The 14,760-nt window shown below is 34.1% G+C and overlaps 1 protein-coding gene across 50 annotated transcripts in view; it reads left to right on the forward strand.

Moving 5' to 3' along the window:
• LOC6580205 (Down syndrome cell adhesion molecule-like protein Dscam2) overlaps positions 1 to 14,760 on the forward strand; it is a 74,497-nt gene that overhangs the window by 2,705 nt on the left and 57,032 nt on the right. For all 50 annotated transcript variants that reach the window (XM_044011082.1, XM_044011055.1, XM_044011058.1 and 47 more), the window contains exon 2: positions 3,439 to 3,650. In XM_044011082.1, the coding sequence (XP_043867017.1) occupies positions 3,581 to 3,650 (70 nt within the window). In that variant the 5' untranslated portion in view covers positions 3,439 to 3,580. The remainder of the gene's footprint in view (positions 1 to 3,438; positions 3,651 to 14,760) is intronic.

Genomic DNA, 14,760 nt, shown 5'->3' on the forward strand with positions numbered 1-14,760 from the left:
CTATATATGCCTTTAATTTCCATGTTTATGCTATAAATATGCTATTAAGGCCATATACAATTTGCAAATTATTTATAAAATTTTGAGTTTAATAGAGAAAGAAGAAGATATAGTTGAGTTATATATGGGATCGCAAATGCTTATGGCTGGGGTGTTGACCGATTACCAGATGTTTTTCAAATTGAGGCGCGCAATTTGCGGCATATGTTTAATTATTGTAATTCGCAGCAGAATCTTGTAGAAGGAAATTGTGAGGAATAGAGGCTGCTTTACATATATATATATACATATATATGTATATATATAAATACAACATACAGAAACTGCGTAGCAATATCATTAATTCAAAACTCTAATCAGATGAACAATTGTGAGCTGTGAAATTATATGAAATAGTTGTTTACTTTTACTCTGTTCCACCCCAAAGTCGAGTGCGCAGCTGCGCAACTGCGTCGTAAGCCAAGAGGAAAACTTGTCAAAGGGATTTGCGTTTACCCTCGGGTAAAGTTCATTAAACCTATTTGAAAGCTAACATTTGACAGGGTGTCTCTGTCTGGCCGATCCTCCCTTTATGGCTGGCCACGTGCCGACTTTGGCTGCTGCTGCGCATGCGTCGCTCAACCCCTCCTCAAATAGTAAAATTCATTAGATAGCCATAAAAAAACAGAAAACACTGCTAAGAAAAATCATAAAGAGCTTGGAGCATTTGTTGTCAGGGCACACTGCACTCAAGTTTTAATTAAGTGCTAAAAAGCAAACAAATTGTCTATGAAATTCGTTTATATATATGTAAACTTCTACTAGAAGCCAAAGACACATGCCCAGATGGACAGACAGACAGACGGGCGGACGGGGAGTGACTGAGGGTCAGGCGGATGGACAGACTCCATGTGGATATCCATGTCCATGAGCCGTATCTATGGCAAGTTCATAAGCGACATATGTCACAGCCAGACAGACCAAAGAAATTGATAGATATACACATACATATGTACATACATCTACGTATTTATATAGATATATTTATGTATGTGTGAAATCGTGACTTCCTGCTAGTCTTAGTTTTTTTTCTTCATTTTTAAAGCACGCCAATGTTTGGCTGTGTGGGGGAGGAACGTTTACTACTTTATGGTTGACAGCAGGCACAAGACGACATCGAAGTGGATTGTCTATTGCCCCATTGCTGCCCATTTGCCCATTTGAGGTTTAATTAATGACATCCACATCGACAGTAGTTGCCCTCCACTCTAACACTGGGCATTCCAGTTCTCAAATGAAATGTGTAACGAGCTATAAAAGAACCAATTGAAAACCCCAATTTATGGTTTTGTTTTTAATAAACGCATATATTTAATAAAAATGGAATATAGACTGTAAAGTATAGGTGTTTTGTCAATAGATTTCTAATCGAAAAACTAGTTTTCTTAAGCACTACTTAAGTTAAGCTCCAAGTGTCAATGTGTAATAATAAAATAAAATAAAAAGCCTGTTTAAATAATATAATAAACAAAAAAAAAAAAAAAAAAATAAATAAATAAATAAATTTAAAAAAAAGTGTCAATGTGGCCAAAAAGTAGGCTTTAATTAATCTATACAACTCAATACAAATCCTTAAGTATAAAATTATAATTCATGTTTATATTTTTTATCATATACTTTACTGTCTGTCTTTTATAAATGTTTTCTATTATATATACTTATATAATTTAAAACTAATAATACTTAAGTCTTAACAGATTTATATACTTATAGTTTTACCTGAGGAGCTTTTATTTTAGCCAAATCATTTGCTATTTATGATGTGGCTCTAGCTTGATATAGTTTAAGCTGCCTTCATAGTAAAATAAAATTAAATAGAATATAAAATTATATGCATACTCTATATAGAACCGTAGATAAAAGTATATATTTCTATATTATTACTATTTTTTTTTTAATACTAATTTATATGTTCGTTATTAATATTTTTTTTATACTTAATATTTAAATATTATATTTTTTTTTGTATTATATTTTTATTATTAATTATTATTATTATTTATTTTATTTTAAAATATTTATATATACATTTTATTTGTAAGTCATATGAACTAGATTTCATCAAATACTTTTATTAAATATAAATTCCTATTTAAGAGTATTGACTATTCCCCAGTCAGCTAGTTTGCTGCGTTGTCTGTGTGTGCTTCCCTTTTCCTATATGCATTGTTTTGCTGATAGTTTGTATAGCTTTATAAATAGTTGGCGTTGTCGCAAGTCTGCGGGTCTAATTCGACTACCATATGTGGCAGCTGTGGACAAATTGTTGGCACGTTTCAGTTTGATGGATTTACATATAGATGCGGGCGATGTGTTGTGGTGATGAAAGACAAAGCAGAGCTTAGTGCACTTTATAGTTGAAGAGATTTAAGCTTATATTTATAATAAAAGAAAAAGCTCGAAAATTAAAAACTAAACTTTATAAAAATGAGAAATTATTAAAAATAAGGGTTTAGTGAAATACTTTAAAAGAAATTAGTGTAATTAAATTAATAATTGGTAAATGTGAAATTATAAAAAATAAAATAATTTGTTAATATAATATTCTAATACTTATATTTTACTTTTATATATTTTTATGCAGTATTTTTATAAATTTTTTGAATAATTTATTAATTAATTTTTAATTATAATAATATATTGTGAATCTATTAAATCATCTACAAATTAAATAATTTTTTATAAATATTTTTTAGAAATTATAATATTTTTTTTATTATATATTTCATAACTTTTATAATGAATTACAATTTTATAAATAATTAATTATTATTATAATACAATATAATAATTATAAATTTTCCTTTTTATCCTATACCAAAATATATATTTATTAAAAATGTTAATAATGAATTATTAACTCACAAGTTAATTATTAATTATATTATTAGAATAATTAACAATCCCATTTGCCTCTGTCGGTATTTAATTTTGTTCAAACAACTTGAGCTGAGTTTACAAATCAAATGAGTTTTAAGGGTCTCACACACACTAATACTCAGACACACTTTGATTGATAGACAGCCACGCCTTTTTGAGCCACTTTCAGCTTTATTATTTAACACTGTGCTACACGATTCGCAAAGCAAATTTTGCACGTTCAGCAGGTAGCTGGTGGGGTTGGGATTTTATTTACTAAAGGGTTGCCATTTGGGGGTTGTTGTGTTTGCCTAATCAAATTACTTGCATTTCATTAGCATTGGGTAAGGTCTCATTGCTGTTGTTGTTGTAAAATCGATAGATCTAAGTGAAAAGTAATTAATATAGGTGTATATATAGGTGTATAATATGTAATTTCAACAGCAAAGTTTTTGTTTTCTTTTACTATATCTATCAAATAAGACCTGAAATATTTAAACTAATCCTAAACCTCACAATATTTTCCTTCTGCCATTGCAGCAGCTGAGTCACCGGGCGTCTACAGTTAACTAACCGCGTGTGTTCACATCCAAAGGGTGTTTTGTGTTTTTCGCATAAAATCGATACAACCCCAAGCCGGAAAACTCATAACCCAGACGAGACTACCGAGACGGCCTACATCATGATGATGATGATGATGCCCAACGAATGCCACAAATGGCTAACGCTGTTCGCAGCTGTTGCTCTACTTGGTGAGTAATTTATAAATTTCATTAGATTTTCTATTTTACGATATTAGTTTTCAGCGGAAAATGCTATGCTTTCATGCCACTTGAAAAAGTATCACGACGCATACCATGCGTCAATCCGGAAAACTTTGAAATTTGTCAGAAAAGTTTCCCACGGTTTTTCGGGTCTTAAAAATAGAAGAAACAAATTAGTAAAGGATTTTTTCAAAAATTTCTTCAACTAAACTTTTGTTTGCAACTGCAACTATATCTTCTTCTCGCCATCTCTTTCTTTCTCGTTTGTTCGCTCTACTTCTATTTTCTGATGTCTTTATAAATAGAACGTAAAAACAAATAGTCAAAACGGCTACATTTTGATCATTTCAAATTGTGCAATGTTTCTCTTTGTTTCTTTCTTTACATTCCTGACTCTGTTTGCTCCATTTACATTTCAACTTTTACTACTGGCTGCGCTTTTATCTTATTGACTCAAAAACTCTGCTGGATACTCTACGAAAGTCCGCTGTACTTAGATAAGAATTATGCTTGGCATTCGAGTTATGTTTAACTGCAGCAAATGTGCGTCAACTGTTTGCCCTCAGTTGTAAACATGCCTTATGCTTGTTGAATGCATTCTTAGATAATATATATGCCTTGTAAATGCATAAGAAAGGGTATATGGGTTGTATGTATGCATAGCTAATGGACAACATTAGTTCAAGTATGTCATATGAATATATAGAAAGAATTAGCTCAGACATTTCAATTAATTGTCTAGCATCTATAGAGTTGATATATTTAATATAACAATCATATATAAAAAGCATATTTTTTTTACTATAAGAATAAAGCTCGTGCATTTATAGTGTATGTTAGTATTGTCATATATGTATATTATGTTATTATTATATTATATTATGTACTTCGTTTCCCTTTCAGGGTATAATGTTTAGGTTATAGCAAATCTGTGTAGCTTGCAGGGTAACTGTTAGGCAGGCACTCCCTATTAGAATACGGTAGCCCAGTCAATACTCTTCAAGGTATTTTCTAATATGCACAGCCATTTTCGCCACACTTTATTACTTTTATCTATAACGATGAATATGATAATGTCCGTAGATATGTAGAAATAAGTGTGAGAATATTTTAATATAATAATAATAAAGTAATAATAATATAATATCAGTTGATAGGTATGAGAGCGTGCAAGAGGATCATAAATATTTATATTCTATATGTACATACATATATATAGGATATATAAATAAAGTATAATACTATGGTTTTCATTATGTATAGAGATATGATATATATTTTTATATCAATATTATTTATATATAGCATATATCGTAGATATATAAATTTCGCATATAAAGAATTATTATACACAAATGGCAACATTTTGGGGGCAAACATTTAACCTATTGCGATATCGTTGTACAGTTAAATAATCAATTTGATTGTTCAAAGACCATGAGAGAGTTAGAAGAGAAAAATTCACATTGCTCCTATATAAAGGTATGAGAATTATATTTTATACAACTATAAATAATATACCTGTATATACATTTATATATTATTATATATCTATATTTATGTATACGTGTATATTATTTAAGAGAAAGTATGACCCTTATATATCTTCTAGGTTATATATTTATAATTTGCCCATGTTACACGTGTCGTATGCGCAATTTCGTTGTTTTTCTTCAACTGTAAATAGAAGATTTGGAGCAAGCCCCTTGAAGCCGCATTCGCAGAGGCAGCTAAAAATAAATGGACACAAAAGCAACAGCGCACAAACATGTACAAGAATAAAATAAATGAATTTTTGTTTGCGAATAAAAAATTAAAAATTCAATTACGTAATTTCGCATGCTTACAATTGAACGCAATCAAGTGAAATCGAAACCAGTTTAGAATAGAATGAAAATGGAAGAGAGAAAAGAAATTGAAGTATGTATATGTAAAAAAAGGCAGACTGGATCATGAATACCTTATATAAATATCATTTAACTAAGTTTGACAGACGACAATGGATAGATGAATATACATATATAGCGAGACATAATTGATATTATGACCAAGAAATGCCTTTCTATTGCCTTTAGAAAATTCCATATACAATAAAAGACTTTTTATTGTAGAAAAATATGATATATCTTCATTTCTATTGGTTCAAAGGCAGCGGCACACGAGTATTTCTCAGAGACAAATGCCAAGTAAAAGATACAATGCCAAAGTTGATTTTGTTCTTTATTTCTTGCTCTCGAACGGCTGGCGCGCATCTTGCGCTGATTGTGCGGGTCATCATTCAATTGAAATTGATTAAAAACATTTTGCGCCAATTTTCCCTGCCCATAACTGAATACAGACAGCAACAAAAAATGTAAACAAGCTTTTATCCCACACACAGATACACACACACTCACACACACATTGATAGCTCAACATAATGTAAGCTAAAATGCATCTTTTATTTTCGCTGGCAACAGCAACGCATTTAATTCGCATTTAATTCAATTGGTTTGAAATTCAACACACAGAGATAATGCGCTGCAGCAGCAAATCGTTGTATCTACAGGAAGCGAACAATTGAATACAGCTCGAGTAATATTTATAGAAACACTAGCATAATATTAATAATACTGATGCGGACTACATTTTATGAATATAAATCGTCTGTCTGGACTGCTGGAATGTTGAGGCAAGAAACGGAATGCCCAAGTTGAAATAACTTTTGTTTTGATAGAGCTTTGAATTGATGGGAAAGATCTCTTTAGTAAATTCAACGAGAATTCTTATCTAATACTTGAGAAGTTTCAGCTAGTTAGAATCAGAAGAAAAGTCTTGTAAATTGTTTGTATAATTATGAAACTTTTCTCTTTTAAAGATTTCATTTCTCCCAGTGGGTATTAAAAACTCGTTAACCAAAATAAATTTATACTAAAGTACTTAGCTGTTTTGTTTTTGAAGTCATTTATGTTAACTGTTTAAGAATAACTCTCGTTTGGCAATTCCATTTGGCTATGCCTTTTACTTAGCGAGCAATTATGATCGCGTTTCGTAAATGTACTTTTTATCGAGTGTCATAGCAATAAGCTTTTGTCATGCAGCTGCCTTAACTCAAGCTTCAAGTTTTGTTGTTGTAACATCTACTAGAAGAGTTAGCATACAATTTCAGATTAATTCATGTGGCTATGTTTATGATTATGTTTTCTATTTCGTGATCAATGATGATCAATATTTCCACAAGCTTAATGGTATTCATTCCATTGAGTCTCGTAGCATTCAGCTTTTGTCATGCAGCTGCCTTAACCCACTTGAGCTTCAAACTTTGTTTTTGTAACATTTACTAGAAGAGTTGAGCACAGTTTCATAATCCATTCATAAGCGTATGCCTTTTAGTTAGCGAACAATTATGACGAATATTTCCATAAATTTCATAGATATACCATCCATTGAGTGTCATATCATTGAGCTTCTGTCATGCAGTCTCATATCAGTTGTTTTCCCCATACATTCGCTTGAAGACCCAAACTAAGAGCATTTACTGTTCTGTGAATCAATATGATTATGCTGTCTATTTCGTGAGCAATGAAGATCAATATTTCCACAAAGATTGTGGTATTCTGTCTTTGGCATTGATGCACCTTCCGATGAGTGCCATAGCATTCAGCTTTTGTCATTCAGCTGTCTGAACTCAAGCTTCAAGTTTTGATTTTGTAACATTACTAGAAAGTTAGCCACAGTTTCATAGTTATTCGTATGCTTTTTACTTAGCGAGCAATTATGATCAATATTTCCACAAGTTTCATTAATGTACTTTCCGCCGAGTCTCGTAGCATTTAGCTTTTGTCATGCAGCTGCCTTAACTCAAACTTCAAGTTTTGTTGTTGTAACTTGTTGTTGTAATTCCTAGAAGAGTTAGCATACAAATTCAGAGGCATTCATGCGGCTATGTCTTTTACTTAGTGAGCAACTATGATCAATATTTCCACAAGGACTCCCATACTCCATTGATGTATCCAAATATCTGCATTTAGGTTCACATTAATATCCTTATAAATATGTATATGTATTCTTACCGCTTCATTCATATTCATATCCTACTAATCATATTCACATCGACATCCGCATCCGCATCCGCATTCACATCCGCATCCGCATCCGCATCCGCATTGACATCCGCATCCATATCTCTCTCCGCAAATGAATATAGTCATACTATATCTGCTATCTATATTCATATTTTCATCGACATTCACATTCCTAACCCTATTTGTACTACATCTATATACATCACTTCAAGAATTCAATCATTGGAATTGATGTACCTTACATAGGGTGCCATAGCATTCAGCTTTTGTCATGCAGCTGTCTTAACTCAAGCTTCAAGTTTTGATTTTGTAACATTACTAGAAAGTTAGCCACCGTTTCATAGTTATTCGTAAAGCTATGCCTTTTGCTTAGCAAGCAATTATGATCAATATTTCCACAAGTTTCATTAATGTATTTTCCATCGAGTCTCGTAGCATTCAGCTTTTGTCATGCAGCTGCAGTAACTAATGTTTCAAGCTTCGTTTCTGTCACATTAACTAGAAGAATTAACAGTCATGGAGTCTTGTATGATTAAGCTAGTTACTATATTAGGATCATATATGTATGGCTATTATCTAGAAAAAAATATCCAACTATTTAGCTCTGCCTTTTGCCTATGGCTCTTGCTACACATTACGTCAGGCTGTGCGCTCATGAATTGTCTCGATTGAAGTGACAGGCCTCAAGTGAGAGATGAGAACGAGATGATGTTCTCCACACGCACTGGCACACTCGCACGCACAGAGATCAGATCAGTGAACCGAGCTGCCAAAATAAAAGCCATTTCCGTTATACACACATACAGAAAGGAAAAGAAAAGGAAAAAGAAAGCAGCGGGGATCGAAGAGAGACGCGTATAATTACAAATGATTGATGTGCACTAGCCGAGGCAGGGAGACTCGTAGTCTCGTAGCCTGCTCCCTATCTGGAGGAGAACAGAAGCCGACGATGGAGGCATATCACACGCGGCGCTTGTCCAAACAATAAGAGAAGAGCCGAGAAGAGCTGAGAGGAGCTGAGAAGAGCAAGCACTTGAAATATGGAAGAGGAGCAGCTGCTGCTGCTGCATAGAAACTCAATTCCACATATATACTATATGTATATGTATATGCATTCTATACATGATTTATTTTTAATGGTTCTCTCGAAACGTGTCTCTCTCTCTGTCTGTCTCTTTCGCTCTTTTTCTCTCTGTCACTCTGTGCATGCTTCCCGTTTATTATTAGTTATTATGTTTGCGCCAAAGTGCAGGAAAATTGTCGACACAGCCGCAGGAATGCGACTGTCTGCCAGCGCCTTTGTTTGGGGCTGTTTGGGGCTGGATTCGATGGAGCGCTGAGACACAATCATGCAGCGGCACTTTAATGGGTAAAGTTTGATGTTATTATACGGAGTTCTCCTAGTTTTGTGCTGTGTAATATTGGAAAATCAGTTTACTTGTCTGTCTCTCAGGCGTGCCTTACAAATCCTCCAAAGCTGCGACATCAAAGAGTCAACGTCTGCGCCATTTCAAGCATTTGTCATACATATTTCGCCTAAGCTCATTAGGCATTTCTATAGCCAACCCAGATATGTCTAAGACAAATTTACAAACACATATGTATGTACATTTTGTATATATTGAAAGCAGCCGGCAGCCGAAAATATTTTACGAGCTGCTGCTAAAATGCATCGCTGGCAATTTATGCGTCTGTAGGCCTAGAAAACAAAAAATGTTATGGGGCAAGATTTCTGGCACTTAAGTTAAGAGCGTGTCGAGTAAGTGCATAGCCTAGAAGTCGTTTCAGACAATTTATGAAATGGCATTTGAATATTTGTTAGGGCGCAGAGAGATTACAAATTTGAGCAGTTTGCAGGATGAAAAGATTTCAATTTTAAAAAGATTAAATGTATTAAAATAAAATCTTTGTTAAATTACTAAATTTGTTTCTTAACTAATCTTTAAAATTGACAAGAAATAAATACTTTTGGAATGTGATTTCTTAAGAAATTATAAATAAAATAAATATATAGAAATAAAAGATATGAAGAAAATAATATTAAAAGTATATTATAATATTATTATATTATAAATAAAATATATATATAGAAATAAAAGATATGAAGAAAATAATATTAAAAGTATATTATAATATTATTATATTATAAAAAATAAATAAAGCATTATTTTTGGTATAAATAAAATTAGTCTGTTATGGCAAGAATAGTTTCGGGTCTGTGAATTTTTCTTTAATATAATTTTTATAATTTTTTAAGATCATGTTGAATCACGTAGTATATTTTTGGCTCATCTGTGTAGGTTATTCATAATATATGAGTCTAAATCTAAGCAGCAGCATTTGACTGGGCATCACAGAGTAGCTTCTAGTCAACCCCTTTTTCTATTGAAAATCATCAGTTGAATAACTTAATATTTTATCTATTACAAAACACACATTTAATTTAAAGCAAGGCATTCGCCTATGTTGAGCGGCATTAACAAAGTGTTTTTATTTTATTTTTTGTATGCTAAGGCAACAGCAGATCTCACGCATTCATCTCTCGGCATATTAATTATTGTGCCGCCCCGCTTAAGCGTCATTATCGTCAGCAACATCATCATCATCATGAATATTTTACACTTTGGGGTGAAAAGCAGAGCTTGGTCACCAACATTTTTTTTTGCTGGCTCAAAAATGTTTAGAGCCGCGTGCGCTGTTGCCACATTTCATATACATATACGACAAGCCCCTGGATGTGGGACTAGGACGAACAGCTGAGAGCTGAGAACGGAGAACGGAGAGCGGTGAAGGGAGTATTAAATTTCCGCTCCCTTTCGCTCATACTTAGAGAGGAGTAAGTCCCATTGGGTGGGTGTGTCTGTATATGTGTGGGTGCCTGTGTGTGTGTGTGAGTTTGTTCTGCTGCTTGAGTTATGTAGGTATGCGAGTAAGTGGAAATTAAGTAGATATACCTACGACTGCTCCCTGTCCCTCTCTCATTCGTCCTCTCTCTCTCTCTCTCTCTCTCTCTCTCTCTCTAAGCCTAGCGCACAAATATGATTGTGTTGACAGTTATGTTTCATAAATAAAACACTGTGCATATACAAATTAGTAAACACTTCTTTAGAAATACAATCAAGAATTGCGATACGCATCAGCTGCTCACACTAAATATATATAAATATATGTGATATTCCTTGACTTTTGGTGTTGAATAATGTGGCATTAAATTAAGAGAAAAAAGACAAAAATTGTTTATCAGCTTAACGAGACTAGGGAAATCTGTTGGAGTCATCTTCATTAACACAAAGACAAAATTGAGTTTAACATAATTTTGGCGCCCCCCTTAAATGAGAAGAAGAAGCGAGAAATCCAGCCATAATTTGTTAAATATTTGATTGCCTCGCCCAGAGAGCGAACGAGGTGACATTTATCAGGCAGACATCATCTGAGTCGAGTCGCGTATGACAGGCATGCCAAGCGCTGGCCCCTATAATAGGAGTATGTTTCTGTATATAAACTGAGTCACGTTTTTTTTTTGTTTTGTTGTTTTTTGGGAGCTGCCAACTCGTCGTCGTCGTCGTCGTGGGCTTATCGTGGCTCTGTAATCTGGCTAACGAGCGGACCGGCAGGCAACCAGAGAGGCAGAGAGGCAGGAACGAACGAACAGACAGACAGACAAAACAATTCTTTTATTTTACGTTAAATATATTTAAAGTTCCATTGCTCGCGTGTTTATTCTTCATTTTTTGGCGTCTCGTTCAGCGGGCCTTAATTAATTCGAGCCGCTTTTTATGTATGCAAAGCGCGTCTGGTTTGTTTCTCCTTTTGTTTTATTTTGTTTTAGAGTTTTTGTTTTTTGCCCGCTGGGGCTTGTTTCCTTGCAGACTCTCTTAACACATTCCCATGCACTATAAAAGAGGCTGAACACCCACCCACACAGTGCGTAGACAAACCACCCTCTCGTTGTCACACACACTTACTCTCATACTCCCTCTCTCTCTCTCTCTCTCTTGCACTCTTTCTGTCCCTGTCTTTATGTGACAGTCATCAGTCAGCCACCCCCTTCCCCCCCACAAGTAGCCAGCGCGCGTCAACTTCAGCATTTGCCACTACGTCTGACATTTGCAGCCACTGTCATCAGCGTCTGCCTACGCACAGTGGGACGAAAGTTTATAGTGCAATAACTTTCAATGGTTGTTTATAATCGTGTATTAACTTGCTTATTTATCTAATTTAACACAGATATTTTAGCAAGCTATAAATAAGGAAAGCTGAATTTATCAGATCAGGTCAGACCAGGTCAGGCTAGAGCCAGAGAGTATTTTGAAATCGCTGATGCATTAAGGATCATTCTCTCCTAGTCGGACATTCCCGACTTGCGCATTAGTTGAAATCGATTTATAATTATGTTAACTGTGGTCCCACTGTGCAGGCAGTTCGCTCAGTGCATAACAGAATTTCATGTGCGCTCTACCTACTACTCTCATTTGTGACTACCCAAGCACATGCTGGTCCACGACTCCTGTCTTCCATCTCCTGTCTCCCGTTTCCTGTCGCCTGTAAACTTAACGGCATCTCACGTGCTCCAAGCCGCTCAAACTCGAGACACACACACACACACGTGCTCTTCACTCTCTCTCTCTCTCTCTCTCTCTCTCTATGTGTCTTGTCACCTTTCCATCAACCACAAGGTGGACAAGTTGGTTGGCTGTGGTTTTAGTTGTCGCCGCTGACTTTAATTGAGTAGCGAACGGGCATCGGGCAGACGGTGCTAGCTTGTTCGAATTCTAAGCCTGGTTCGCGTGGGCTACGTTGTAGTAAGATTTAGCTAATTGCAGTTTGGCCAAACACTTATTAAAGTTTTCATGGGTCGCTCTAAACGTGACTCTGTGTGGGTCTTAGCCGCGACACGAATCTAATGAATGAGCGAATGAGTGAATGAGTGGGCAGACCAATTCGAAATGTTTGGCGGTGCTTGAACAGCTGGCGAACAGGTTTTTATGCTTGTCAGCAGATGTTTCTTCTTTCCACTCGCAAAGCACACACAGCAATGTGCTTTATATATGTATATGGCTATAAGAGGTATTAAAACGCAATACTAAAATCTGTTTTATTCTTAGGCATAGACATATATATATTTATTGTCAGTTTTAATGGTTGTATCGATATACATAGTTACATTGATTTTGTAATTTTTATTAATTTATCATTTCAGTTCACATACCTTTTTTTTTTTAATTTATAATAAATTATATATTGCCTAAATATATCTACAATATTATTTTTTATCAATTTTTAATTTTCAATTTTTATCAATTGAAGAATATGAATATTTATAATAAATTATATATTGACTAAATATGTTTTCTATTATTTATGAATTTGTATTTTTATTAATATTATGAAATATATTTATTAATATATATATTTATCATATTTATTCGATGTAATAAATATAATAAATTAGACATTAATTTATCATATCATTAAAAAAAAATTAATTTGATCAAATGTACTTGGAAATTTTTATTTTTATCAATTTTATCATTTTATATTTAGAATAAATTAAATATATAATTTTGATAAATTATTATTTATTATTTTATTTTATTTTTCTTTTATCGCTTAGTCTTTAGATTTCCCTCCAATTTTATATGCTATTGCGTCTTATCAATTTGTTGATTAGTTATTATAATAAAATACATAAATATACACATAGTGTCTATATATAAAATAACTAACTTGTCTAAATAAATGTCCATTAAAAATTATATAGAATCTTACATGGATCATGTCATATGTGGACTCTTAAATTAGGAGAGCTTGCCTATAAAACAGCTCTATAAATATTTCTATTGTTTTACTCGTAATAAAAATAACATTTCGTTTGCGTGTCAGTCAATGTGTGTGTATGTGTGTGTGTAAGTGTGTGGTAAGCCAAACTCCAAACTGACCTGTCAACTGTGACCTGCGACCTGTAATCTAGGTGCGTGTTGAACGGCATATTTGGGGCGCGTCAGTCGTCATACGTGTGCCTATTGAGCTTCTGCGCTTTGTTTTGGCTAGACAGGAAATTATTAATTTCTTATTTCCTTTCATTTTCATTGCTTTCCCAGCACGCATCATCGATGGGCGTTACAAATAATTGCGTGTTTTGTTTTGGGCATTGTAAGTGTTACGGGGCAAGGGCTAATTAACGGGGGCGGGGCTGGGATTGGGTATTGCTGGGGCGTCAATAGGCAAAGGCGTTGGCAGGCATTGAAAGTACAATTGAGAATATCTATATTGATATATCTATACTTATATCATATATCATATATCGCATATGCAGTTATAATATTACCTGTCATCTGTTTCTTAGCAATAATACTCCATGTTTTCTCTTCAAGCCATTGAAATTCTTTAGCTATGCGTCATTTCTACATGCTTTCAGACCAATGCTTTTCTCTTATTTGTTTACTTTAGTTCGCACTGTGGCTGTCGCTGTTCGCGCTACTGTTTATTTACTGTGGCGCCAGCATTGCTTGCATTTGATTCTCCAGACTCCAGTGACAGAGGGCAACATGACCTTAGCACCCATTAACGACACTTGCAATCCCCTACGCACTTAATGACTTTGCCACATACAGAATTATGATATATTCACTGCACTCAGAAGTCGCCCAGTTGTATATATATATAGCTATATTTATATCTGTGCTCTATGAGCGTAGGGAATTGAGAGACGCAATTAAGTTGTTTTTTTTTTTTTTTTGCTCAGATAAATCGCATGAGTTGAGCAGCTGCTAGCGTCATCAGCATCTGGAAAGAGATTGCCGGCAAAAAAAAAATTGTAAAAAAAAGAAGTATAAAACCGGTTCCGTTGGTTTGTTTATTGTGCTTGCCGTTTGCCAAAAACCTCAAGATAGGGTAAAAACTGACCGAGCCACTTTAATATGTCCATGCCGAAAACACCTGTCGAAAAGATTTCCTAAAAAGAAAAAAAAAAGCACTCTGATTCCAAAAGGTCGAGGCAAAGCAGTGCAGCGAAATGAAGAAGACGTTGTATA

This window comes from Drosophila mojavensis, unplaced genomic scaffold, assembly GCF_018153725.1.
Source record: "Drosophila mojavensis isolate 15081-1352.22 unplaced genomic scaffold, ASM1815372v1 contig_80, whole genome shotgun sequence".
In the NCBI taxonomy this organism is placed as follows: Eukaryota; Metazoa; Arthropoda; class Insecta; order Diptera; family Drosophilidae; genus Drosophila; species Drosophila mojavensis.